The sequence below is a fragment of the Cucurbita pepo genome, chromosome LG12, assembly GCF_002806865.2.
Source record: "Cucurbita pepo subsp. pepo cultivar mu-cu-16 chromosome LG12, ASM280686v2, whole genome shotgun sequence".
Taxonomy (NCBI): Eukaryota; Viridiplantae; Streptophyta; class Magnoliopsida; order Cucurbitales; family Cucurbitaceae; genus Cucurbita; species Cucurbita pepo.
The window spans coordinates 47,539-73,141 of record NC_036649.1 but is presented as its reverse complement, the minus strand read 5'-3'; the positions used below and the strand labels follow the sequence as shown (position 1 = coordinate 73,141).

The 25,603-nt window shown below is 39.0% G+C and overlaps 6 protein-coding genes and 2 long non-coding RNA genes across 12 annotated transcripts; 2 read left to right on the top strand and 6 right to left on the bottom strand.

Annotated features, from left to right (window-relative positions):
* Window positions 1-3,369: 3,369 nt before the first annotated feature.
* LOC111806800 (homeobox-leucine zipper protein ANTHOCYANINLESS 2-like) lies at window positions 3,370-8,837 on the bottom strand. Its single transcript, XM_023692277.1, has 9 exons — window positions 8,163-8,837; window positions 7,856-8,073; window positions 7,661-7,778; window positions 6,882-7,568; window positions 6,694-6,795; window positions 6,395-6,613; window positions 5,224-5,398; window positions 4,760-5,127; window positions 3,370-4,231 (listed from the first exon to the last, which is right to left on the bottom strand). Exons 1-9 carry the CDS (start codon window positions 8,382-8,384, stop codon window positions 3,842-3,844), a joined length of 2,499 nt encoding a protein of 832 aa, XP_023548045.1. The 5' UTR covers window positions 8,385-8,837; the 3' UTR covers window positions 3,370-3,841.
* Window positions 8,838-11,639: 2,802 nt separating this feature from the next.
* LOC111806809 lies at window positions 11,640-12,296 on the bottom strand. Its single transcript, XR_002816881.1, has 3 exons — window positions 12,220-12,296; window positions 11,905-12,139; window positions 11,640-11,827 (listed from the first exon to the last, which is right to left on the bottom strand). It is a non-coding gene; the product is annotated as an uncharacterized LOC111806809 (long non-coding RNA).
* Window positions 12,297-12,328: 32 nt separating this feature from the next.
* LOC111806613 (COP9 signalosome complex subunit 1-like) lies at window positions 12,329-13,614 on the bottom strand. Its single transcript, XM_023691988.1, has 4 exons — window positions 13,097-13,614; window positions 12,587-12,919; window positions 12,391-12,507; window positions 12,329-12,340 (listed from the first exon to the last, which is right to left on the bottom strand). The coding sequence occupies exons 1-4, from the start codon at window positions 13,523-13,525 to the stop codon at window positions 12,329-12,331; spliced, it is 891 nt and encodes a 296-aa protein (XP_023547756.1). The 5' UTR covers window positions 13,526-13,614.
* A 391-nt stretch (window positions 13,615-14,005) lies between these two features.
* LOC111806801 (protein CELLULOSE SYNTHASE INTERACTIVE 1-like) lies at window positions 14,006-18,075 on the bottom strand. Of its 3 annotated transcripts, none has more exons than XM_023692279.1 (2): window positions 16,738-17,577; window positions 14,006-15,941 (listed from the first exon to the last, which is right to left on the bottom strand). In XM_023692279.1, the coding sequence occupies exon 2, from the start codon at window positions 15,930-15,932 to the stop codon at window positions 14,235-14,237; it is 1,698 nt and encodes a 565-aa protein (XP_023548047.1). In that variant the 5' UTR covers window positions 15,933-15,941; window positions 16,738-17,577; the 3' UTR covers window positions 14,006-14,234. The 3 variants fall into 3 exon arrangements, with proteins under 3 accessions (XP_023548047.1, XP_023548048.1, XP_023548046.1); XM_023692280.1 differs by lacking the exon at window positions 16,738-17,577 and adding an exon at window positions 16,361-16,519; XM_023692278.1 differs by lacking the exon at window positions 16,738-17,577 and adding an exon at window positions 17,953-18,075 and having other exon boundaries at window positions 14,012-15,941.
* A 136-nt stretch (window positions 18,076-18,211) lies between these two features.
* LOC111806804 (RING-H2 finger protein ATL7-like) lies at window positions 18,212-19,569 on the top strand. The gene is made up of 3 exons (XM_023692282.1): window positions 18,212-18,525; window positions 18,726-18,823; window positions 18,953-19,569. The coding sequence occupies exons 1-3, from the start codon at window positions 18,361-18,363 to the stop codon at window positions 19,299-19,301; spliced, it is 612 nt and encodes a 203-aa protein (XP_023548050.1). The 5' UTR covers window positions 18,212-18,360; the 3' UTR covers window positions 19,302-19,569.
* LOC111806808 lies at window positions 18,373-19,303 on the bottom strand. Of its 2 annotated transcripts, none has more exons than XR_002816879.1 (4): window positions 19,201-19,303; window positions 18,874-19,113; window positions 18,661-18,807; window positions 18,373-18,574 (listed from the first exon to the last, which is right to left on the bottom strand). It is a non-coding gene; the product is annotated as an uncharacterized LOC111806808 (long non-coding RNA). The 2 variants fall into 2 exon arrangements; XR_002816880.1 differs by having other exon boundaries at window positions 18,437-18,558.
* LOC111806806 lies at window positions 19,324-22,453 on the bottom strand. Of its 2 annotated transcripts, XR_002816878.1 has the most exons (3): window positions 21,750-22,450; window positions 20,108-20,485; window positions 19,324-19,605 (listed from the first exon to the last, which is right to left on the bottom strand). XR_002816878.1 is itself a non-coding variant. In XM_023692286.1 (2 exons), the coding sequence occupies exon 1, from the start codon at window positions 22,348-22,350 to the stop codon at window positions 21,805-21,807; it is 546 nt and encodes a 181-aa protein (XP_023548054.1). In that variant the 5' UTR covers window positions 22,351-22,453; the 3' UTR covers window positions 19,754-20,485; window positions 21,750-21,804. The 2 variants fall into 2 exon arrangements, 1 of the variants encoding a protein (XP_023548054.1); XM_023692286.1 differs by lacking the exon at window positions 19,324-19,605 and having other exon boundaries at window positions 19,754-20,485; window positions 21,750-22,453.
* Window positions 22,454-22,936: 483 nt separating this feature from the next.
* Window positions 22,937-24,064, top strand: LOC111806802. The gene is made up of 3 exons (XM_023692281.1): window positions 22,937-23,149; window positions 23,259-23,470; window positions 23,568-24,064. The coding sequence occupies exons 1-3, from the start codon at window positions 22,957-22,959 to the stop codon at window positions 23,955-23,957; spliced, it is 795 nt and encodes a 264-aa protein (XP_023548049.1). The 5' UTR covers window positions 22,937-22,956; the 3' UTR covers window positions 23,958-24,064.
* The last annotated feature ends 1,539 nt before the right edge of the window (window positions 24,065-25,603 follow it).

The following is a 25,603-nucleotide window of genomic DNA, read 5'->3' as shown; positions in this document are numbered from 1 at the left end:
TGTGTGGGCTGCCTAAATAAATGGGCTACAAACAATCTATATAGGGTGGCTACTTAAATGGGCTTGTTAGTAAAGGTCCTTTTATATATATAAATATATATATTGTTAAAATTGGGTATACCTAATAAACCATATTTCTTTTTCTTTTTCTTTTTCTATGGTAATTTTTCAAAAAATAATATATATATATATTTTTTTTTTGAAAAATAATTACCTTTGAGACCCATTAAAGGGAAAATCATAATTAATAGAAAAGTGTGTGTGTGTGTGTGTGTCCAATTATTGGTATATTTGTTTAGATAGAGCCTAAAAAATGAGACAAGATTGTAGAAAAATGAGAACAATTATTAAAGTGGCTTCTCTCTTATTTGATACATTATAAGATATTTGAAGGGCTACCAAATTAACACATAAACATTTGTGAGATGTCACACTCAAAATCAAAGAGGAAAAGAAAATGTAAAACAGAAGATTGATATTGACATCCTAACTCCCTTGAAAATGATGAAGGTTAAGTGATGGAAAATAATTGTGTAAGTATATACAGGCTTCTTCTAAAAGATGACCAAACAATTATCAACAAACTAGTACTAGCTCCTCAACTCCTCCAACAAAATGTACTTAACCACGGTATCAATTTTCCATAGTCCATATGGCCTAAGCGAGCTATCTTGTAGCAAATATGCTTGTTACTGTATGAGCAAGTATTACAACACGAATGTCTCATGTCTCGGGCTACTTTCTTTGAAATAACTTTTTCAAGAACAGTATCAGACCAGGCGTCGGAGGTTAGTATATACACCTCCTATATTTGTATGGAGTCTATAAATGATTTAACATGGACATGGGAGGGTCCATGCCTTGATAGAATCCAAATGGTTGAATGTTCGAGAGACCTCGATGATAGGAAAGACACGTGGGTTGGTTCTCGGTGGACATGACCAAGTAAGCTACGATGACTTATGACATCCCGAGAGTTGGGATGACATCAAGATACATGGGTCGTGTTGATTTGAAACCAAGATGACAAGTTGAGATCTAACGACAAATATGAGAGACCATGGAGTAGAATAGAGGTAAAGTCGAGTCGAGTGACTTGGCTCAGAGTATAAACAAATCAGATAGAGTCGCATACGATTGAACATGCACGCAAAGGTGACGTACGTGGCCGAATAACCTTAAATTCTACAGAGTTGTGTTCGGTTGGTGGTGAAGGTAAACCTTACCTTAATTTATTTAAATAATTAGAGGGAGTGAACTTTTTTCTTTTCAACATTAAGCATGAAACTACAAGCTTGTTAAGAATCTAGAGAGAGAGAGAGAGAAACAACGTTATCAAGAAGATTCTCTCAGCATAATTTTTTAATAATCAATAAGATCAGTCAATTCGTTTTAAAATACAAATACATTTAAAAGAATGTTAAGAATGAGAAATAGAAATAGAATTGGGATCGAAAGTATGATCTTCATTCATGTTTACCACGTTTAAATAGGATACAAACTATCAACTAATACCTAAAAATAGAAAAAAATATATATCTAACTAAATCTGGTAAATAAATAAAATATACTATAAATCTAACCATAAATTGAAGAATATTAAGATATAATATCTAGGATATATTCCATAAATAATATATCTCAACACACCCCCTCAAGTTGGAGACCTCAAGTTGGAGAGTGTATGTTAATCACGTCCAACTTGTCTTTAACTTGTCTTTACGGTAGGTCAATAACACCCAAGTTGTCTTTCACTCTTGTCTTCTCAGTAATGAAAATATCCGTAAAAAAAATAGACCGCCTTTGATTGGTTTGCATTTTTAGACTTTCAAGAAATTATTGAATTTTCAAGAAAGATGCAAGACTCAGAAATAGACCGCAATGATTGACTCGAGGATTGGTAACTTGTCCCATTTAATTTGATTTGGAACAAGTGAATATCCTCCCTGATCACTTCTCGGTCCATGCATAAATGCTTTAGAAATAGACTGCAATGATTGACTCGAGGATTGATAACTTGTCCATTTAATTTGATTTGGAACAAGTGAATATCCTCCCTGATCACTTGTTGGTCCATGCATAAATGCTTTAGTGGATAATGACACCAAGATCGGTGCTTTGGATCACTTGAGAGGCTGTGAAAGAAAATACGAACATCTTGAATTTGTCACCTTAGAGCTTGGTGAGAAATTTGAAGATGCTTATAACGTATTCTTGATATTGGATGATTGACGATGGTAAAGACTTCACTGATTGGTTAGGGTTTGGCTTTAGGTAATACTCCCCTTGGACTCAGAGTCCAAGGGGGTATTAGGAATACCACGATCGATGCTTTGATATTAGGAATATCAAGATCGGTGCTCTGATACCATGTTAAGAATGAGAAATAGAAATAGAATTGGGATCGAAAGTATGATCTTCATTCATGTTTACCACGTTTAAATAGGATACAAACTATCAACTAATACCTAAAAATAGAAAAAAATATATATCTAACTAAATCTGGTAAATAAATAAAATATACTATAAATCTAACCATAAATTGAAGAATATTAAAATATAATATCTAGGATATATTCCATAAATAATATATCTCAACAAAGAAATTAAGGAAAATTGATTAATGAAGAAGAGGATCATAAATATAAAAAGCTGTCGGCATAGTCAACGAAGGAACCAAAAAAGAAAAGGGTTGAAAAGAATATTAAAGAGAATACAAATGAAAAAGGCCATAATACCGGGAGGCGTCGGCGGAGGGGAGGTCCGGTGGGAGCAGGTTCAAAAACAGGGAGAGGGTATATGATTGAGGATGGCGGTGGAACCCAGCGCCTGTCACCGCCATGGGTGGGTGGTGGCGGTCGGCGGTGGGCCAACCCGACGATGCTCTTCATTTCTGATTTAACCTTTCTCCCCCACTTTTCACCGTCTTCTATGTTTTTTTTTTTACAGTATACAAACCAAACACTCCCATAATTCCTGCCCATCTGCGGTTCCGGAATCCCAGAGATTAGACCCCCGACCCCACCAGTCTCCATCTAAATACCCTACTCAAAAAATAATAATAATAATAATAATAATAAAACGTCTCTCTCAAAAACGCCGTTCATCATTATCCCCGACTGTCACCTAATGTTCACCACGTGTATACCCCTAATTGGCCAGTTTAAACAAGCCGAAAAACTTGACATTAAATGTTACACTTTTCTCCCAACAGCTTCTGTCACCTATTTATTACGTTGTCAGACGGATGTGACTTCGTAACTCCACCTGCATCGGCGGCGCGTGACTCTACTCACCCCTAAAACAATATTAAATCCTTCCCTAAGTATTGCTCAACCAAGCTAATTAATTTCAGACAAACACAGATCAGGAAAATTACAAATTCCATTAAATCAAAGGAGGGAAAAAAATTCAAATACATAATTAACAAAAACACCCTTTTTTTTTTTCTCTCTTCTTCACAAGAAAACTAGAGAGGGTAAACTTGAGTCAATACCCGAACCACGACCACAACCACCACCACCCTACTATATATATATAAATTAGAAAGAAACCCTTTTTTCCTCTTTCCCGAGCCACCGACTGGGTGTCTAACACGGGCGGTTCGTTCTTGACTCAATACCCCCACCTCGCCCACCTTAAAAGACTTCACACTAACTCACATTTTTTTTATCCTTCTCACATACTGTTCACACAACCCTAGTATAGCAGTAATAATAATAATAACAACAAACAAATTACTGAGGGAGGGGTAAATTAAGTAAAATAAGTTTTTTTTTTTTTTTGGGTAAAAAAATATATAATTCCATCAGCACGTGGAGAGTCACGCGCGGATCGGGCATCAGGTTTCGCATTGAAGAGCGGCCTTGATCTTCTGGACGGTGCAAGAGATGAGATTGTTGACTGTTTCAACCGATTCCACGGTGAGCTTCGCTGTAGGGAGGCTATTCACCAGGATTTGAAATGCCACGGTGAGAAGGGACCCCCCGCCTGTCCCTCTCTCACCCTGCCGCCCTCCCTCCCCGCCACTCGGACTCCTCCCACCTGTCACCGCGCCGTCAGCCACAATCGCAAACCCTGAAGGCAAAAGCGCCACGTACGCCGAATCGCCGCCATTCATCACCACGTGCATTGCCGGGATGTCGACCGGCGCGTAGACCACAAGGGAGCCGGCCGCGTCTATGCATGTCTCTTGTAGAATCAACATACTGGTCTGGTTCGCATTCATAGCCTGCGAGTACGAAAAGAAAGAGCCCTCAAACTTTGCATTAATTTACAACAAAAGTCAAAAGCCAATGGGAAAAAAAAGGTAACTTTTTCTTTTTGGCATTAAGAGGAAAGTTGAAAAGGTGGGGGAATGGATCAGAAGAAAGAAAAGAAAAGTGGGTCACAGAATTCAGAGGAGACGTTGACAAGTTTTTTGTTTTTGCTTTTATGTTGACTTTTTTTCTCTTCTTTTTTCCCATCAGAAGCTGCAAAAGCAAACAAATGGGGCTCTGTAACTTTGCCTGCCGCCCCCACACCCCCCACCCCCCACCACTCTAAAACATGTCCTCGTGGATACTTCCAATTCCCAAAGTCGACCCTCTGATCCCCACAAACGATACATCTCCAACTCAGGGGCACATGCGTTATGGAAAAAGGCATCGTTTGGATATCAAAATATTATAATATAATAATAAGAATTCAGGTAGAGAGAGAGAAACCAAAACAACCCCTTTAAATAAATAAATAAAAGAGTTCTAGAGAGAAATATTACGCTGGCTCTTAATAGAGAGACGCAGTTGCCATGATCTTGGCCTTTGGCGATATGAGCCATCTCCTGCATGGGGCCGCCGTTGGATAGGATGTCCCATTCACTCCTCAGCCGCTCGTCACGGAGGAAATCAAAAAGTCGTTGGGGCGATACCGGGAGCCATACCGACGTAGCTGCACTCAACACAATGCCTGGAGGTTCCCCAGGATCGTCCACGCTCTTTCGTGTCATGACTCGGACGTCCTCATCGACGCTCCCGGCATTCAGCTTGTTCCATTTGTGCACTGTGGATGCACACACGCCTGCGCAGAAGTTGGCTGTCATTCGTTGCGCTAGCTTCAGCATGCTCCGCCTCCCCCCTGCAGTTATGGCTGCAGCAAATAATCATTAACAAACTTATAATAACATCCACAGTCAGTCAAGATGTTTATGCTGTCTTAAAAAAGAAACATGAGACGATAAGATACCGGTGTGGTCTCGTATTGGCGCAGCCGATGACATGAGAATGGCGAGGCATTCACATTGCCGTTGAAGGGTGGCAACCCACCGTTGTGCTCCGAAGCCCATGCCGGAGCTGAGTAGGGGACGGTAGAGCTGGTGGACTTGGCTATCATCGTACTCTGCATGTTCCACCCACGTAACCTGCTCCCATAATTGTAACACCTCAATAATTTACTAAATATTCATAAATTTGATTCACATAATAAGATCTTTAGCAAGTCAAAGCATGATCCCAGCAGATTGACCAACTTCATGTTTAAAAAAAGGGGTAAAAAAATTGAAGGGAATTTGTTTGACTGTTGTGGAAATCAGAAATGGTGAAGAGGAGAGAGAGAGAGAGAGAGAGAGAGAGAGAGAGAGGAGTCATTGGTGTTTGACTAAATAGTCGTTGCTTGGATTAAAAAAAGAGACTGACACATGAAGAATAGGCTGGAACCAGTTCAGACACAGATGCATTCATCTATTAACCAAACACAGCATAATCGAATAGAAACATCAAAATGCCTTGGTTTTCATCGAACACCTCCACTATTTGTATGGATAAATAAACAATTTAATGTGCTCGAGACACAGAAATTTCAGTAACAAAACAGGAACCTCGATTTCCAAACATTATTTTAATGAAAATTAAGCAAACCCAGATGTTGAAAATCCAAGTTCTAGATAGAGAAATTTTGTCAAAAAGATTTGGAGCATCCCAAGAACATATAGTATTGTTTTGGAAGGTTCAGATTCTAAAATATTGTGTTGCTTTGATTTAAATAATGCACTACTGACAGATTAGTGATTATAGTGAATAATCACTAAAGTTTTAAAGTCTGACTTGGGAACTGGAAATCTGGAAATGGGCAACTGGACAACAATGGGAATGGCTTTGAATTTTGATCCATTATTTCTTCTTCATTTTCAACTTCTCTGTGTTGTTTTCACTTTAATGTTTCGTGGAAAATGGCATTCAATGACAAAGCCAAAATAAATGTAAGAACGGACGACCAGAAACATCAAAACCACACAAAATGGGTCTCCGATGGAACATTTCATGGGAAAAACATTTAATTTCATGAACTATTCATTAAATGTGAGATTAATTTTCCTAATCCCATCTAAAATTATGATGTGGTTGTTTTGTGTTTTTACCTTGGAATACCCATTGGGCATGTCTTGTACAACACACCCAGAAGGAAGCCTTCTGCAGTTGATGAATGGCGAACCACCACCAGTTGGCGTCTCTCTCATGGCATCGACCGATACGTCCACGACTGCCCATACCCCTTCGGCATGCTGCTTGCAGAACCGAAGAAAACTGACTTCCCGGACTGGCACCAAAGGTGAGAGCACTTGAAGCTCTGCGTGCATCTGAGAGATCAAACAAAACCAATCTTAGATCTTCATGAACTGTGAAAGAGTTTAAGTCTGCAAATTCAGCAGTCTCTTACCAGTTGAAGTGCACCATTCCTGCTTCCCCCCATGCCACTGGAGATCACATCGATGGTCGTCGTTCGAGCAATCAGACATGGAAACATCTCAGCCCATCGATTCTGCAAATGATATGATGAAGAAATCAGGAACAAATATTAAGTAGTGATCGTTCAAGAGGCTTATTGTTTTTGTTTTAAATGTTTACCGAGTCCATCAATGTTTCAACAAGAGCCAAGCTGTTGATGATCACCATGCCAGTTTCTCTCGACGCCTCGGTGACGAAACCATTCGATTTCATGCCAATGCAAGGAGTGAATGTCCTCATGTATTCTTCCTGGTTCAGTATTTCTCTTCCACCTTCCAAGCTCCCAATCCAAAGTGGCTCATCAGTCTGCGCCATTTTGACCAATTCATCCATGGCAGCCAAAGCAAGCTCTAGTAGCATAGATCGTTCAACTGAACGATCAAGTCCTGTCCCCGGTGTTGGCCTCACAGGTGGCTGAACGACAGCCAGATTACCCGACAACCCACCTCCAAAATCCGGTCCAATAGGCATTGAAGTCGCCATGGTCAAGCTACCAAATCCATTACTCCCAACTCCCAGTTCCAGACTTGAGCTCGGCAATGGAGGTGCAATGGAGTTGGCCAGTGACAAAATTGGTCTGCCGAGAAACTTCCCAGCAAGTGCACAAACCCGGTCCAACTCATCCTTCAACCGAGCATTATCAATCCTTAACTGCTGCTCTTCCAGCGAGATTTCTCCGATAATCGCCGGACCGCCGCAATTCGAACAGATTGGATTCCTCATAGCATCTCGAATCGACATATTCTCAGCTCTAAGCTTATCATTCTCCTGTCTAAGCAAAGTATTCTCATGGCGTTCCAACTGGGTCTGATCCAAACATCAAAAACAACACATCATCGATATCTAAAGCCACAAAAAATGAACCAAAAAAAAAAAATGGTGCAGTGCGCAGCTATTACCTTCATTTGGGTCCTCCGGTTTTGGAACCAAAATTTAACTTGTCTAGTTTCTAAACACAGCCTCCTACTCAACTCGAGGCGTTGTTTCTCATCAGGATGAGGGCACTCTTTAAAAACACTAACAAACCCAAAACGAAGATGTTAAAAAATGGATTGATGAAGGAAGAAGGAGAAGGAATGAAAAAGCAATCGTACGCTTCGAGCTCTTGGATTTGCTGGGGAGTGTGTCGGTGGTAACGCTTCTTCCTCGGAGGATTGTCGGCAGCGTCCTGGTCATCGCCGGAGCCGCCGTCCATGTTGTCACTCCCAGATCTACTCTCGTGCTCTTCCTCTCTGCCTCTTCTTCCAACATTATGCTCGAAACCCTCGGGCAATCGGGCAGCTAAATCTCCCTGCCCGCCATCCATGTTCGTCTGAGGATTTTCAAACCCATTAGAAATCGCCACAAAAACACAAAAGATGAATCGAGCGAAAAACGAAGAAAAGAGAGCGAAATAAGTACAAGAGCAAGAGACAGTCCAGGGGAGTTGAACATCGATTTGGTGAGGGATTGAGTGATGAGGCGCGGGGGAGCGATTGCGCCGGAGGATATATTTCCGCCACCGCCGATGCCTCCGGTGGGGTTATTGTTGGTGGTGGAGTTAATTGTGTAAGGTAAATCCGCTACGAATCGAGCACCAGCACCTCCGCCGCCGCCACCGTCGAGGAAACCCCCAAAACTCATCGGCCAAAGCTTCTATAACTTCCTCTTTTATTTATTTGTTCCACTCGCTACTGTTTTTGGGGTGCTTACAAAATTAACGAAGAACTTAGCCCAATGCTAGAGAAATCAATGAAATGAAGGCTTTCCACAGAAACCCAGAAGAAATAACAGACCCACAAAACCCACAAAACCCACAAAACCAAAAAGCAATAAGAAGAAGAGAGAGAGAGTGAAATGGAAAAACCCCTTCTGCTATTGCTTCCTCCCTCACTCTCTCTCTCTCTCTCTCTCTCTCTCTCTCTCTCTCTCTCTCTCTCTCCAAAAAAGAAGAAGCTGAAGAACCCTAGTTAATGGGGGCTACTTGAGCCTCGCTGCATGTTTTAAAAAAAAAAAAGAAGAAGAACCCCTTTCAAGGCAGCAGAAAACTTGGAGAATCGAAAAAAGAAAAAAGAAAAGGGAGAGAGAGAGAAAGAGAAATGGAAGAATGGACGTTTTGTATTGTTATTTTAAAGATTTGTGCAGAGAGAAGAAGGGGAGAGAGAGAGAGAGAGAGAAAGAGAGAGAGAGAGAGGATAAAACGCAATATGTGGAGTATTGGAAGCCTTAGAAATACGGAGGTACAACAAAAGGGTAAAAGGGGGTGCGGTTGACTCTCAAATCGCCCTTTCCCAAACCCTCTGAAAATGGCATCATACACTTACAGTTACAGTGGTGAAGAAGAAGAAGAAGAAGAGGAAGAAGAGGAAGAAGAAGAAGAAGAAGAAGCTTAAATAAATAACCTATTCCCTTCTATGGGTCTCTGACTTTGGGAACTCCAAATTTTTGTACCGATCTCTTCCCTAAATTATGCAACTCTTTCACAAATTTTGGAATTCAATATATACTCAATTTCATTTTTTTAAAATTATTATAATTTAACCTATTCTTTTAAAATGTTTTGATAATATATTACAAAGCTTCATACATGCCATTATTAGTTATTAATGAATTTGTGAGTAGCTTTTGATTATGATTACAGAGAGATTGTATAATAGGATGATGGGATATTTTTCACAAAAATGACATTATTTAACAAATTGACAAAGTTTTTATAAATGCTAAACAACTTATTAAACCAAATCTTGGGTGAACCCTAAGCCCTTTGTGTTAGAGAGAGGACCACAAAAATTAGGTAGAAGGGGGAAGGAGGTGAGTTATGGTGGCCTTTTATGAGTCATACAAAATGTTGTTTTCTTTGCCTTGCTTCTCACTTTAGTCTATGCATAGAGAGAGTATAGGGCCTTTGGTAACCTTATGCATTCATTCATGCCTTTCCCCAATTCCCCCATTCTCTCTCTCCTATTCATTTTTTGCCCCCTTCTTCCTTTCCCCTTTCATTTTTTTTTTTTCTTTTCATTTTAGTGTTTTTGTTTTGCAATGCAAGCATACTCCATCCTACTTCAAAGGGTACTTTCGTCATTTCTTAAGAGTATCGAAGGCTGGTTGGCTCGTGGGTTTAGTAACTCTAGGTTTATTAGTCGTTGGTTTGGAGTTTGGATTATTATAAGGGAAGGAATGAATAAACTAATTTTAAGAACAAATTAGAAAACAGAAAGAGGAAGGTGAAAGTAGGCACATAACATGGTTATGAAGCTAAGTGTGGGTAATAAATGGCACTATAAATATTTGTTTAATTTGGGGCAATTAATTTAAATATAATCTTTTCCACTTTAGGAAAAAAGAAAGTGTTGCTTTAATATACCTCATTATGAGGTAATTAAATTCAACTTTTTTTTTTTTTTACTATCATTTACCTCCCCATACTATTACTTTAAATTCTTCTCATTATATTTCTTGTCTAAACCATATTGACTAAACTAAAATTAAAGCCCAAGTATAACTTAAATGAATTATTAGGCTTTAAAACTAAATTTCTAATATAACTTCCATGAATTATTATATACATAAAAATAGCAACTTAAAAAAAAAAATTACAAATGTAGTAAAAAAAAAAATCTCCCACTTTCAAATTTTTTTAATCTAAAAAATGTAACGTTTATTACCATTATAGTTCCATCAATATGTAATTAGATCAAAGACTAACCCATGAAAATTTATAGAGTAGTTAGTTAGTTAGTGATTATATAAATTAATGACTAACACAGGAAAATACAAATATTTATACATCAAGATGACCAAAGGTAACAAGACATCAATATTCCAGCAATTTAGTATAAAATCTATTAAATATGAGATAAAATGTACGAAGAAATGATATATATGGTTATTGTCGGGTATCCCACACCTTGAATGATGCAGGAAGGAAGTTGAGTGGGCGAAGGTAGCGTCAAAAGTTGGAACTTCATCACAAACTCAATAATGCACATCCAAAGCATATACAAATTTTAAGGTCTATTATTATTCTTCTCTCTTTTACACAAAAATAATGGTTATAGAGAGATGTAAATGGAAATGTGAAACAGAGGCACATGGTGAATGAGATCATTTATTCCCATGTTTTTTTGCCTAATACTTTGGCTCGATCATTTCTTCTAAAAAAGAAAAATAAACGTTAATATAAACATAACTCAATTGATCAAGAGAAAAAGTCTTCTACTAATCTCATTAAATTGATGCCATGTCATTGCCTTTTAAGAAAGCTTAAAAATGAAGGAAGGAGTGGAAAAGAGAGGTGAGGGTTGGCAATGGCATGACTTTCATTAAAACATAAAACCCTTTTCAATCTATAAGTCGGGCAGCGCTTGTGAAATCAAATGTGGGATATCATATCATTCCCCCAAAATACAATTACAAAAATATATGATTAGTAAGAAAAATATTTATTAAAGGATGGGGGGAAGGAAGTTATAATTAAATGAAGGGGGGAAAAGATGGAATGGCAATGGTCCACATGAGCGGAAAATAAATAGAAAACAGTGGTGGATGAATTTGGGGGCGGTAGGGGTGTAGGGTGTAGGTGGATCCCCACACATTCCAGCCAGCAGCCAGCATGGAGTTTGGGAGGGAGGGAGGGCAGCCTCATTTATAGGTGCGGCCAAAGACATGGAGGATCCACGCACCCTCTGCTCCTCCTCCTCCTACCCTATTCCCCTCTCCCTTCATCCTTCATACCCTATTACCACCTTAAACCACAACGCTACCTCCCAACTTGTACTCAATGAGTCTCTTGTTTTTGATAATGTAGAATACTTAATTATCTCAACGCTTCAATATTGTGTTTGTGTCTTAGTTGTTTGTTGAAAAAGAATTAACAGCCTTACTCATCAGATGTATAGTAAAGAACATATAGCGTTTCTAGTTTATGATATACTATAATACAAGTACCATTACGAATAAAGTATGTGTTTAACAACAGAATGTACCTGATCAAATTCAGCCACACTACTCTGCAAACCCTGTGGGAAACTTCCATTTCCTTCATGTCTTGGGAAATGTACAACTTTATTGATGGAGTCAACATCGGCCTAGTAGTACACACGAAGGAGAGGTTATTAGTAAAGAATTACATGACCAAACTTTGAAAAATGGGAGCTAAGAAGACCTGAATTTGGTTTGTGTTTATTAAAGCCAGGAGCTGCTTCTCAATAGCTTCAATGTTTGTACCAAAAACAACAGCCACTCTCTGCAAACCAACTGCCACAAAGGGCTCGGTGTAGACAATAAGTGCTCTGTTTCTGATTTTATTATACAATGTCTCGTAGTGATTGAAGAAATATATGTCAGCCAACAGCCATTCTCTCAAGTTATCAAGGTGTCTGAAGCACGAACAATAACGCCTGCCAATAGATCATCATACACTAAGAATCTGAACATGAAGTTTGGTTGAGAAAAGATGAATCAAAGTTCACTAGGATACCTCAAGTAAAAATCCCTGACGAGCTCCTTCACTTCCAGAGCTGAATCCAAGTAGAAATGAAAGTTCTGATTATCCATAACTGAAGTCTGGGGATGTAAAAAACCAATGACTAAATAAAATTCTGTGCAAAGTAAATGGAGAATTAGAAAAGAAAAATGGAAAAATTGGTGCCTTGAACTCTATTGGATCAAAAGTTGCGAGTGCACATAGGGCGCCAAAGGTAGCAATATCATGAGCAGCCATGACTTTTGAAAATCGGTTTCCCAATTCTTTACTTACTCCCAAGAGCTGCATGTATATTCCTAAGAATATGAGTTACGGAAGAATTTATTGACATGGAAATGATGATGGATTGGCTAAGCCAAACCTGATGAGCAGCGTCTTTATAGCAATGTGCCTTGAAGCGAGCCAATCCCAGAGCACAGCGCAGAGTCTCCATTGTAATAGGATGAAGATTTGGATATTGCATTCCTTTTTCAGCAATCTCCGCAGAAGCTTCAAACTGCCCCAACTCAATCACCACCACAATCAAACGCCTTAGCAATTCTGAGTAATTCTTATCGCTCCTGCAGAAATGTACGCTCTTCTTGTAAAACGCATAAGCCCTCGTAAGAGCGCCGTGGTCCTCGTAGAAAACTGCTATCGAATTGAACACGTTTCTTGCGTCCTCCGCACATATGGTTCTTTCCGTGTAAGATTTCTATCACAAAACCAACAATGAGGTGTATATATATCGAGATAATTCAATAATCACTACAGAATTTGATTTACTGGTTCATTTCATACCTCACAGTTCTTCGCGCAGAGAATGATGGTTATATATATCGAGATAATTCAATAATCACTACAGAATTTGATTTACTGATTCAATTCATACCTCACAATTCTTCGCGCATCTCTGTAGCATTTCGCTCATCACACGCCTCCCCTCAATCACCGAGTTGCACCAATTTTCATCCATGTCGTAATTAGGGCCCAATCTCCCGTCAATTTTTCGCACGATTTTGATGAACACATTCACGTCCTTGCCCTTTTTGGCTATATCGTACGCAATTCGGAGTGCCTCCAGTTGCATTCTCCGCCGCCTTTCATTGGCGTTGCCGAAGCGATCGGCGATGAATATGAGGCGGAGGATTTTGGTACTGCGGTGGTAGTTGCTTGCGTATGCTTGGATGTCGAAATGCTTGCCCCCCTTCAAGAACGGCGTCGGAGAGTAGCCTTTTTCTTCTTCATCGCTATCGAAGTTACCATAATTATCTTCCGGTTTGTCGCTGTGGCCATCGGATTTGCTTCTCCAGAAATGCATTTCGGCGGACTCTGGAAGAACAGATTCGTTTTCTTGCTGCAGCGGATAGAGAGAGGGAAGTGTGTGAAGTGAAGGCTGCGTTTATGCGGCTTTGGTAACTGTTACCACACAAAACGACAAAATTATAGTTCGTTAAAGTCAAAGTTTGAATGGATTTGGTTGTTTTTTTTTTTTTTTTTTTTTTTTTTTTTNTTTTTTTTTTTTTTTTTTTTTTTTTTTTTTTTAAGATATTTTAGACGCAAAATAAATTTCTAAAATTACCTATTTTTAAAATATGGATGCATAATTACCCTTTATTAAACCATATTATGATTTCATTGAATTTGATTACACTGGCCTCGATAATACTAAAATTCTTATCGAAAGCTTACGACAAAGAGGAAGATTTGAATCTTGAGCCCCTTGGTCGATGATATAATACCTTATCTAATTGAAATATGTTCATATCAATATATTACATGTAACATTTACTATTTGACATTTAAATTGTAGTATGTTAATTTTCTATTACTAAAGCTAATCTCTTCATATTAATATATTACAGATGCAAGAGATAAACATACAAGGAAAGTATATTGGTAGTTGAAGGGAAATAGTTTACCAGATACTGGCAACCTTCTGTTTGTTACCCTCCAAACTACATTATTGTTTCATTTAGTTTATGAAACAACTACTACTGTAAAGCATCCAAAAGGCCTCACTTTTTCCCCTATTTCCTACTGAACAGACTTCTCAACTTCCCCCTTTCCAGTTTCTCTACCAGTTTCTTCGCCCCCGGTATGTCCATCTCTGCTAGCTTCTTCAGATACCCGATCGCCCCATACGATATCATCAGCTTCTTGCATTTCCTGCTTGAAGAGAGCAACCCAAGGCACGCGACTGCATATTTCTTTGCTGTGTTTTGGGGGCTTGGATCAAGCAGTTGGACGAGATTTGGGACACTTTTTTCGTCCCTCTTCAGTTCTCTGCAGTTCTGTGAAAGGGTCACAAGGCTTGAGATTGCTTGTGCTGCGACTTCTCGAACACTGTTTGTTTTGGCCTCGAGGAGTTTGATGAGAAGCGGGATGCATTTGGCTTCGCCTATAAGCTTCTTCATGTCTGGTGAGCTACATACCCTGCAGATTGCTGCTGCTGCTGCCTGCTGTGCGCCGAGTGAACCCAATTTGAGCACATGCACTATACGGGGGAGGAAGCCAAGAGACAACAGAACTTCCATTGAAACTGAGCTGACTAAATTCCTCAATGCCCCAACTGCATATTCTTGAGGGAGAGGGCCATCCAGATGTGCCAATATGCAGCGAAGACCTCCTTCAGCGATGACCGATCTCCTTAGAGCTTCGTTGCTAGCGGTGAGATTCTGTAGGCATTCAGCTGCATACTCTTTGGACCCAAACAGAATTCCACGATCCACAAGACTTATCATCACCCTTGTGATCCCTTCTTCAGCCAAAGTTTGTCGAACCTCAGGTACGGCTGATATGTTCTTCAACGCGCAAGCAGCAGCAGCCTGCGATACAGAATCACCAGTCTTGCATAGTTCGATAAGAGGTCGAACCCCACCATGCCCAACTATTGCCCGGGCGGTATCAGCTGGCATTGACAACCTTTGCAGTGAAATGACTGCTTTTTCTTTAGCCACAGCACTGCCAGACTCAACAAGTCTGATTAGAGGTGGCAAAACGCCTTCCGAAACAAGCCAATTTTCACAACTTCCTGATTCGACTAGCATGCAAATTATGGTGATTGTTTTCTCTCGAATACGCGGAGAGGTTGCAGTAAGCAATTGGACTAAAGCTGCAACATTATTACGACCAAAGACAGACAAAACATTGTCATCATCCTCTTTCAGGATCTCAACGAGGCTATCTAGAGCTCGATGTTTCGCCTCCATATGGCCAATCAGCAGCCTTGCAAGCAGTTCTCTTATGTTGCTGTAGTCAGTAGACTCCTGTTGCAATGAACAACCTGACAAGAGTAGAGGCAGAGTAGCCTCACCGAGCATACCCGTCTTAATCAAAACGGCACAATCATGTAAATTCAAATCCAATTTCCCAGACAGCGAGTCGAGATCGCTCTGAATCCAAAGCTTGCCTTCAAATTTTTCTCTAACACAAAGCTCCGCCAATTCAATGGCTTCCTTCAAGCTGTTCAAAACAGCCTGCAATTGCTCCTTGCAGAGGACATTCTTTGAAAAGCAAGGATGGCTAAACAAATCAGATAACCGCGATGGAAGCTGCTCGAGCTTTGAAACAATCATCTTCCACCTCCCTGGAAACACCTTAACCTCCGTAGCCTTCTCCAGAGCCACAGGCACAAGCTTCTGAGCTTGCAGCAGCCATTCTTCGGCCGACTCTGCCTCTGCCTCTGCCTCACCCGAACCCCCATCAACACCTCCCTCTTCCACCATGATTCAAACCTGGAAACAGGAATCAAGAGAAATAGAAATTCAGATCAGAACTGAACTCTCCCAGCAGCAATTATAAAGTTAAAAAAAGAAACGATGTGCGGCAATGGAGAAAAATAATCAGAAAAAGGCGGTGGAGAAGTTGCAATCAAAAGACAAGTAAATTATAAATTACTTTTGGAATTCCTTTAAAGTTAGGTATCTAAAAATAAAAGAACGAAAAGAAATGAGCAAAGCATAAAGATAAGAGCATCGAAGAATCAAAGAAAGCCCCCACAAGTCCCTTCTACATAAAACAGCCGACACAAGATTAGATTGCAAAAATCCCACAAATTTCTATTCTATGAATGACGGTGGAGTGGAAGTGAACTAAATCCAACGGTTCTCATTTTGCAAGGAAAAGGGAAAGCTGCTAACTTCGCCATATTTACCGTTTTGGCCTCGTTTATGAGAGAGACAGAGACTTTCCTTTGAAGAGAAGCTAGGGAAAGGGTCACAATCTACAGCTGGTAGAAGAGTAATACTACTTATTTCTTCTTGGAAACTTCAGTAAAATCCAAGGAAATAATCAGTAGAAAGACATTTCTGCAATAGCCCATTTGGAAAAACATCGCACCCTATCAATCAAACAGAGATCAAGAAAACGAAAGATAGAGACTGAGAAGAAAGACAGAGCCGAAGGAGAAAATAGAAAACAGAACAAAAAAAAATAAAAAACTAATCTTTAAGAGTTGACGAGACTGCAATAATCATAGCAAGAAGATTCAAATCAGAAACAAATATCTAAACCTTCAATCAATATATTTACCTTTCTCTCTCTCTTTCTCTTGAGAATCTCTGTCTATTACTCAGTTTTTGGTGGAAACGAAGACAACCCAGATGCCTCAGTTGCAATTTTTATGAAATTAGAAGTAGCCCAGGCGCGACTTTTGCTTTCTCGAAGAGGAAACGGTCGAAAACGATTCAAAAATTCAAAAAAATGCTCAAAAGAAGAGCTCCACAGAAGAAAGAAAGAGACAAACAAACAGGGAGAGTTGGGAACAAACACACATATTCGAAAAAACAAACTTCCATCATAAATCCTCTCTCTGTGTCTCTAGTGGAAGAAAATGTCAAAATTTAGTGTCATCTTCTCAGGCTGTTTATGGAGAGCAACTTATTTTACATTGACGGTATCTTAGAGAGGGAGAGATTTAGATTTAAGATGTTGGGGAATGGGAATGAGATGTTAAATGTGGAACCTGATTCTGGATCGGACGGTGGATTGACCATCGGTGTAACATGTAGAATGTGATCGAGGATCGGACGGTGGATAATGAATCTAAACGTTGAGATAAAATTTGAATATGCTTGGGGATAGGAAGACCTTCAAAATTGGAAAGTGGTGACGTGGCAACATTTGAAACGACTCATGTAATTGCGTTTTACTTTTTTTCCCCCCTTTTCTCTGGGGGTTGTCATCAAACCCACGTGTACCACACGAATTTTCAAAATCCTGAAGTGCTAGGGGTGAAACTACCGTAGGAACCTCTTGAATGATCAAGAAATTTCGAAACTGCCCCCTTTTTTTTTTTTTTTAAGTTTTAAACATGGGATAAGTAAGTGTAAATGTTTATTTCTATCTGAATATTTGAATTGCACAATTACAAATAATAAACACTAAAAAAAAATACAATCACTATTACTAGAAGGCTTAAATAATAGTATAACATTTTCATAGAAACAGATTTTATGAGTTTTTTTTTTTTTTTCAAGCTTCATCAATTTCAAAGCAGTGTAATTGCAAGAAGAGAATATATTTAAAAAAAAAAAACAATTCTTCATATGACAGCCTAATAAAACCATTGAAAAACAGAAGAAAAGAAAAGGTGTGGACAGGAATCTTATTTGCTTCAAATAATCTCCAACGGCCTTATCCAAAAGTGACAAAAAAATCAGATAGCAATCAATCAGAAAAAAAAAAGAAAAAAAAAAAAAAAGGCCACAAAGAAACAGAGCAAGAGAGAGAGGGATGGAGAAAAACCTTGAGATTCTGTTTAGCCTGCCATCGCACGTTAGCTCTTTGAGAAGAAGAATCTCATCAAAATCGCTATTTCTTTTTCATCGTTTCAGACTTTTTGCCGCCATTTCTGACACTCCTTTCTTCAACCCTTCCATATCAAAATCTCCCACTTCCATTCTCCCTTCATGGACCCACCACCACAACTATTCCAATCAGCAGAACAACCGTCATCTTCTCCTTCCCCTTCCATCCGTTTCATATTTCTTCAATATTTTCCCCAGTTCCCTTTGAGTCACCTCCAAGCCATATCACGATTCTTCTTCCCCTTCTCCTTTCTTTTCTTTTCTTTTCCATTCCATTTCCCCAGGATTCCCCTTTCTAACTCTCTAAGTTTCTGAGATTTTCCCAGTTGGGTTTTCAGATTTCGAGATGACGGGTTCTGGTATGAACTTTATTACCACTGTTGTCGGGTTTGGAATGAGTGCCACATTCATAGTGTTCATCTGTACAAGAATCATCTGTGGTCGACTTCGTTCATCTCAATCCAATAGCCTCAATTACGAGATTGAATCCAGGGTGGATCTTGAGCAGCAGGTAAGAAGTAATGCCATCTCTCTTAATCTGGATCTGCACAGTGCGTTTTCTATATGTTTGTAGATCATGAAATCTCATTGGTTAATTATCATATGCTACTCAGTCTACTGGTGTAGCCAAGGATTAGAATGATACCATTGTCTCGCATCTATATGTCAAAATGATGAGCTTCTTGATTCTTTTTTGTTGTTTGATGCCAGCCAGGGTCTCGGGCAAGTGGTCTCGAACAGGTTCTCATTGCCGCTATTCCAACTATGAAGTTCAATCGAGAGGCTTTCAATTCTGTAGAAGATGCTCAGTAAGTAAAACTTTTAATTCATTAGCATAAGAATAGATAGTTAGGCTTACAGTTCTGTAGACGATGTTGAGCACTGATAGATAGATAACCTGACCCACTAAACTATGGCTTATTGTGCTCCACTTTCAGGTGTTCAATCTGTTTGGGTGAGTATGAAGAGAAGGAAGTACTGAGAATGATGCCCAAATGCGGTCACAGATTTCATCGCTCCTGCATTGATGTTTGGCTGAGAAAGCAATCTACATGCCCAATTTGCAGGCTGCCATTGCAAGCCTCTTCTAGAACAAAACCTGCAAGACCAATGACAGTGAGCAGAGATCAGTCTTTTGATGGTTCTGAGATTTCAACCGATCATCATTCTCAACACTGGCTTCTACCTGGCCCCAACCGTTCGGAGGGCAACACAAGCAACCAGACACAGCTTGAATCCGTTCCAGTAAACTCCTCAGTTCAAAGAGAGATAGAAACAATACGATGACCAAATTAGCTTCACTGCTGGGTAGGTAGGAGCATGATTACATCATTGGATATCCCATACTTCTGTACAGAAGTGTTTCCATATTCTTTTGCATTGGGTAGTGTAGATTTAGGCCTTCGCAAACAATGCAATGAATTCTCATCATGTTGTGGATATGTATCTCTATAAGTTTTTACCTCATTCAAACATAACATATCAAATGAAAGCTTGGCAGAAACTTGCAGCAATGAACATTTTTCCTGGAGCTTAAACCAGGATATTGAATGAAGTTAATGGACAAACCTAGTCACATTGTAGGCATTTCCTGCTCGCACAAACATTCACATGTTTTGAGATCTTTAAATTAGCCTGACTCAATAGTTTGAATAGTCAAGATATTTAGGTATGCAAAACAGCGTGAAATATCTCAATAAAATATCACATTCAAGGAAAAAATTGGAACATTGCAACTCTTTCGAAAAACTAAATCAAACCACACATATACATGCGATTTCATTAAACCAGAAGTTTACATCACTAAATTCTATTTTTGTGGAACTGCCACAGCCACGAAAGAAACTTATAAAACATAGAAAATGTATTGTACTATTCAAAGCACGCAATCAAGACAACATGGAGGATAAAATACAACGGAAACATTAATGAATTAAAATCTGTATAGTCCCCTAAAACTGACTTTTTGGCGTGAGCCAAGTATCTTTGGAGATCAGTGGAGTGAGCCATGAGCATATTGCAATGAGTGAGACCCAAATTGGGGACTATGCAACACAATTATACACAAGATAAAACAGTACAGAGAAGTCAACCTCAGCCTTCGTGTAGCAGTTGATCGTGCTCTAACACCCTGCTTATTTATGTGCACAAAAGAAATCAGACGTGATGCTGTCTCTTCAACGCCGCTATCCTTTCATCATGCCATGGGGGGAAAGGAAAATAGCACAAAACTGATAACATATTGACACTTGACGAAGGCATGGTGAAGCCCTGTTGGCACCGACAGAGCTCAGATCTCTGGCAAAGTGGCTCACTTGGTAATCTAATTCTGAAAGAAACTGGCAATAAACCTTTAATGACACATAGACCCTCGTTACATTACTCTTGAGCATTGATATTGGCATTGAGACCCGTGCACCTTCTTGTGGGCACTCAATTCCCCCTACAAAGCCTACCTGTCATCTCCATCCCTATATAGAAAGAAGATTCTCAGACCGCATAAAAACAGATGAATCAAAATGAAAAAGTCTGTATCAAATGCTAAACCTCCTATTATGAATGCTACCTGAAATTCAAATCATTTTTGAATCATCTTTCTTACAATTTTGTTCATGAGTTCCTTTTCATCTTCTGATTGGCCAACGTTTCCTTATGAAATTTTATGGATCAAGAAATCTGCGTTAAATCCCTTCTTAAATCAAACAAATTGATAGATTTTGCTAAAAAAAAAACAAAATGAAGAGAACATAGCTTTACCATGAAACCCTTTTTGCACCATGAAAATAGAGTTCAAGGTCTTTCTTAAATTAACCAAATTGATAAAAATTTGCAACAAAGAACTAAACGGTAAAAAGGAAACATAAGAATAGAAAACCAAAAACTTGAGTTCAAGGCTTTTCTTCAATAAACCAAAAGAATCAAAATTTAATAAACACTAAGGGGCAATCTGGGAGATAGTTCGAAAAATCACTTGCTTAAAGGTTGATATTATCTTTCAGTGATTTTAAAAGGAAGAACAACTCCAGTTGTTTTGAACACATATTCAACCATGAAAACAAACTTGAAGATAACAAGATAATAAAAATTGTATGTAACAGCTATCCAAATATGTTTTCACAAAAGTTTTGTTCTACAAGGCAAGAAGTTTCTTTCTCATAATAGCTCCGAAACATGCATTAACTTCTCAGTGACACCAATCAATAAATTCGCATAGCAAACATAAAATAGAATTAAAGCAATGGACGCAGATAAGGATGATCAGAGAAGTATACAAGGCCTCGTAGTTTGCTGAAATACCAGAAATCCAAAAATGAAAAATAACAAAGACATTACCATAATGAGAACAAGAATAAAACTGATTGTATCAGTATACGCAATAACCAATCAAGGCTAGTGGAAGCGTTGAACTTACACCAACTGCACTTAATTCACAAACTGAGAAGTGAGAAGGGCATGTGTGATGCTTTGCATTCTCATAAATTTTGTAAGGATCAACTCAGAAAATACTGCTCGCGAGGTTTCAAATTTGATAAGCGTAAGGAGAAGTTCAGAAATGGATCATGACAAACAAAACGAATCAAAAGGGGCAAGGAATGTGTTCAGTATCTTCCTAATGCTAATGGAACCAAAAGGCCTCCAATTGCCTCAATTTCAAGTTCCCTCCACAACGCTAATTGAAGAATCAAAAGCTAATAGCAATGGCAATAACACAATTTGAAATGTTCAGAGCCTCACCAGAATGCGACTAAATTCTTCCATCTCGTTTTTCAAACTTGGCTACGTCTGTGCCTCACGCATGAAACTGGGAAATCAGGTCCAAGGCCCGCAATCTCTCAACATGAGGATCGAAACCCTTCGCCGTCGCACTAAACCGATTATCACGATGAACTCGTCTTTCCTCCGCCATAGCCGCGGCCGACGGCGATAGCTTTCGTTTAACCCGCTTGTTCTTAATAAAACAATCCTTCATCTTCTCCTCAACCATTTCAATCGTGCCCTTGGAATTCTGCTCGGCATCGGCATCGGCATCGGCATCTTCGTCATCGCCGACCTGCATCGGCTCGTTGCCGCTGTCGTTGAAGGCGGCACTGGTTGCAGAGGAGAGGAGATTATCGTTGATGGAAGGGGGAGGAATAGGAAGAGATTGGGGGTAGTGAGGTGTAGAGAGAAAAACGGAGAGGTTGAGGTTGGCCTGGTGGAGAGAATTGTAGATTTGGAGGAGATGGGCTGGGTTAGAGGTAGAAGAAAGCTGCTTGGCCATGAACGATGCTTGCTCTAGCGAGAGTACAAGGTCGGGCAATGAAGGTGCTGCTGCTCCTTCTGCCATGCCTTCCATCTTCCTTCTCTCACTATTAAGGTAGACAATTTTTGCAGAAGAAAAGCAAGATTGGATGATGAACCAAAAATCACTACCCTATTCTTCGTTGCGTTAATAACACCCAAAACAAATATCTTGTTTTACCCTAAACTTCGATATTTTTTTTTTTTTTTTTTTTTTTTTTTTTAAATAAAAGATTCTTTAAAAAGATTCTTACATGACTTTGTTTATTTAAATAGTTAATATTTTTCACTAATATGGACTCAATTTTATGTTGGTTTTCATTTCATTTTCAAAAGTGAATAAACTCAAAATTGAATCCTCTTAACATTTTTTTTTTTTTTATTAATTATAGATTAAATTTAATGTCCATAAATTTTTTATTTACATTATTTCATCATATTATGATTTTTCTTTTCTTCAGTTAAAAAATAAATAAAAACGACTTAAAATTAGACAATATCTATTACACCACTAGTACAAGTTGAACCAACAATACACTATGTTAATATATGCCATACGTCAATTGCTTCTCATGCATTGTGACACGTAAGCACCTCCTAGTTTCCTTCAAAAACCGAAATCCCTTGTCTCTACGACCAACAACCGTGTAAAAGTAAAGAAATGGAAGCATCAACCGGCGTGGGTGCGGCCAGCGAGCAGCTAATCGGGGCGGAAGACGACAGGAAGGTGAAGAAAAGGCCAAATGAACCGTGGAACGGAAAGCTGGCCAAAAGCATCGTGTACGGAGGGCTGGACGCCATTGTTACATGTTTCTCTCTCATTGCTTCTATTTCCGCTACCCGCCACTCTGCCGGTCACCCTTTTTCTTTTTTTTTCCTTTTTTTGTTTTTTTTTTTAATAAATCTAATCATATTTTATAACCAAAAAAAATAATCCAATTTAATTAATTTTCATAATTACAGTGGACGTGCTGGTGCTGGGATTTGCCAACCTAATAGCGGATGGGATATCCATGGGGTTCGGAGATTACGTGGCCACCACCACAGAGAGAGCTGTCACCGTGAAGGAGAGGGCGGCGACGGAGTGGGACATCGACAACCGCCCTGAACATCAGCAGCTCCTCCTCCTTCAACACTACCAGTCTCTCGGAATGGACTTTCACGATGCCTCTACCGTACTCTTTGTTTTCCTCTCCCCCTTTTTTTTTTTTTTTTTTTTTTTTTTTGAAATATAAAAAAAAATAATAATAATAAAAAAATGAAACTCGTCAGGTGGTGAACATAATGGCGAAGTACAAGCACATAATGGTAGAGGAGAAGAAAGGCGCGGCAGCTCCGCCAAAGGACAGCAAAGACCGACCATGGAAGAACGGTCTGGCGACGTTCGGATCCTTTCTCGCGTTCGGCTGCATCCCACTTCTCTCCTTCATCCTCCTCATTCCTTTCACCGATAACGAGACCCTTAAGTTCGGTGGGGCTTGCATTCTGGCCCTTCTTGCACTTGTGCTTCTAGGTGTCGCCCGAGCAAAGATCGCCGCCGGAAACTATGGCTTCTCCGTCGCCTTAACGGTGCTTAATGGTGCAGTTGCGGCGGCAGCCGCCTACTCTCTCGGCTGGGCTCTAAGGAATGCAGCTGGAGTCGAAGAGGAGACAGAGACTTAAAAAAAAAAAATACATTTTAATAATAACTATTACGTACGTTTTGTTTGGACACACACATATATATATATAATATTATATTATTGGGTAAAAAATGTAACGTTTTAAGATTAAGGTAATTTTTAGACGGAAGAGAAGTGAAAGCTAATTTGTATGGCAATTAAGCTGTTAAAGAAAATTGGTTGGTGTGGAATTATTACTTTAATTATTTTACTATTTAGGGAAAATAATATATTATATAGTTTTGAGGACGTAACTATAAAATAAATTAAAAAATGACGGAAAGATTTGTTCCCTAAAGCAGCCGGTCTCCCATATAAAGTTTGAATTTTTTAATTTATGCAGCCTACCTTGACGGGAATGTGACTCTTAATAACTATTTATGTCCATTTTTTTTTTCTAATTAATTGTTTTGAGAATTTCCATATTATTAAGCAATTAATTCCTGTTTTTGTAAATATATATATATTTATTAATTTGACTTCTAAAAGATTTTATCGTGGAGGATGAACAGTTCCGTGCAGTTTGATTAGTTTCATTGCATAATATAATTTGGTAGTTTAAGTATGGTTTGAATTTTCATATTCTTAATTAAAATAGAAGAAGTTTTTCAACAAAGAAAACGAATATATATATATATATATATATAAATATGAGGAAACATCCCCTGATGGTGGTGGCGTTCAATTCCTTGTGGTCTGCTCCACTTCTCGAAACCGCCATAACTGACCTCCACCTCCTCTCCCTCTTTTTATACCAAAAAAACCAAATTCCAAATTCATTTTCTTCTCCCATGGCTTCCTCAACATCCTGCTACTCTGTTTTCATTTTCATGGCGCTCATGCTCCTCGCCTCTGCGCAATCCGGTCCCTGCGACGACATCTACCTCGTTAGAGAAGGCGAGTCGTTGCACTCTATCAGCGCTAAGTGCGACGATCCTTTCATAGTCGACTACAATCCGCAGATTCAGGATTCCGATGATGTCTTTCCTGGACTACTCATCAAAATTACGCCATCGCTTAACTCCAGGAAGCTCTTATTCAGGTAGCTCGAATCACTTAATCCGCTTTTGTTTTCTCTCCATTTACGATTCGCTTCTGTAAATTCATCGACGATCATCTCAGAGGATCTCTCTGTTGCCTCTGCCTCTGCCTCGATTCTTCATCTTCTTCTGTATTTGTAAACTTATGAATCGTTTCTGTAAATTGATTGAGGATCACACCGTGTTCTTTTTAATGTTGCTGTTATTATTACGTACTAAGTAATGATGAAGCTCGTGTTGATTCAATTTTCCAGGAAGCCGAACAGCTATAATCTTCATTGAGTTTTTATTCACCAACTACGATCATCAAGGTTGGAGCCAAATCTGACTTGCATGCCTTTATGTTTTCATTCCGTTTTTTGAATAGTCAAAGAAAGATACATTAAATGTTGATTATGAAAAAGGAAGAAAAAAGGGGTAACCACAGACTTTTTCTATTTTTTGAGGGTATTTTTACATGCATTTAACTTTTGAAGAGAATTAATATTCCAGAAAAACCAATTATATTTTTTATAATCGAGAACAAAAATAACTTTTCAAAAGAAACTTTATTTAAATTATTGTTTAAAGTACAAGAATCTAAATACTAACTTCAAAATAAAATAAG

Coding starts and splice junctions, on each gene's coding strand:
- LOC111806804 (XM_023692282.1), top strand. CDS start 18,361: ATGACGGGTTCTGGTATGAACTTTATTACCACTGTTGTCGGGTTTGGA. Junction 18,526..18,725: donor GGGTGGATCTTGAGCAGCAG/GTAAGAAGTAAT, acceptor GTTTGATGCCAG/CCAGGGTCTCGGGCAAGTGG. Junction 18,824..18,952: donor AATTCTGTAGAAGATGCTCA/GTAAGTAAAACT, acceptor CTCCACTTTCAG/GTGTTCAATCTGTTTGGGTG.
- LOC111806802 (XM_023692281.1), top strand. CDS start 22,957: ATGGAAGCATCAACCGGCGTGGGTGCGGCCAGCGAGCAGCTAATCGGG. Junction 23,150..23,258: donor CGCTACCCGCCACTCTGCCG/GTCACCCTTTTT, acceptor TCATAATTACAG/TGGACGTGCTGGTGCTGGGA. Junction 23,471..23,567: donor ACTTTCACGATGCCTCTACC/GTACTCTTTGTT, acceptor GAAACTCGTCAG/GTGGTGAACATAATGGCGAA.
- LOC111806800 (XM_023692277.1), bottom strand. CDS start 8,384: ATGAGTTTTGGGGGTTTCCTCGACGGTGGCGGCGGCGGAGGTGCTGGT. Junction 7,569..7,660: donor ACCGGAGGACCCAAATGAAG/GTAATAGCTGCG, acceptor TGTTTGGATCAG/ACCCAGTTGGAACGCCATGA. Junction 5,128..5,223: donor GCCAATACGAGACCACACCG/GTATCTTATCGT, acceptor TATTTGCTGCAG/CCATAACTGCAGGGGGGAGG.
- LOC111806613 (XM_023691988.1), bottom strand. CDS start 13,525: ATGCATTTCTGGAGAAGCAAATCCGATGGCCACAGCGACAAACCGGAA. Junction 12,920..13,096: donor GATGCGCGAAGAATTGTGAG/GTATGAATTGAA, acceptor GTTTTGTGATAG/AAATCTTACACGGAAAGAAC. Junction 12,508..12,586: donor ATAAAGACGCTGCTCATCAG/GTTTGGCTTAGC, acceptor ATATACATGCAG/CTCTTGGGAGTAAGTAAAGA.
- LOC111806801 (XM_023692278.1), bottom strand. CDS start 15,932: ATGGTGGAAGAGGGAGGTGTTGATGGGGGTTCGGGTGAGGCAGAGGCA.
- LOC111806806 (XM_023692286.1), bottom strand. CDS start 22,350: ATGGAAGGCATGGCAGAAGGAGCAGCAGCACCTTCATTGCCCGACCTT.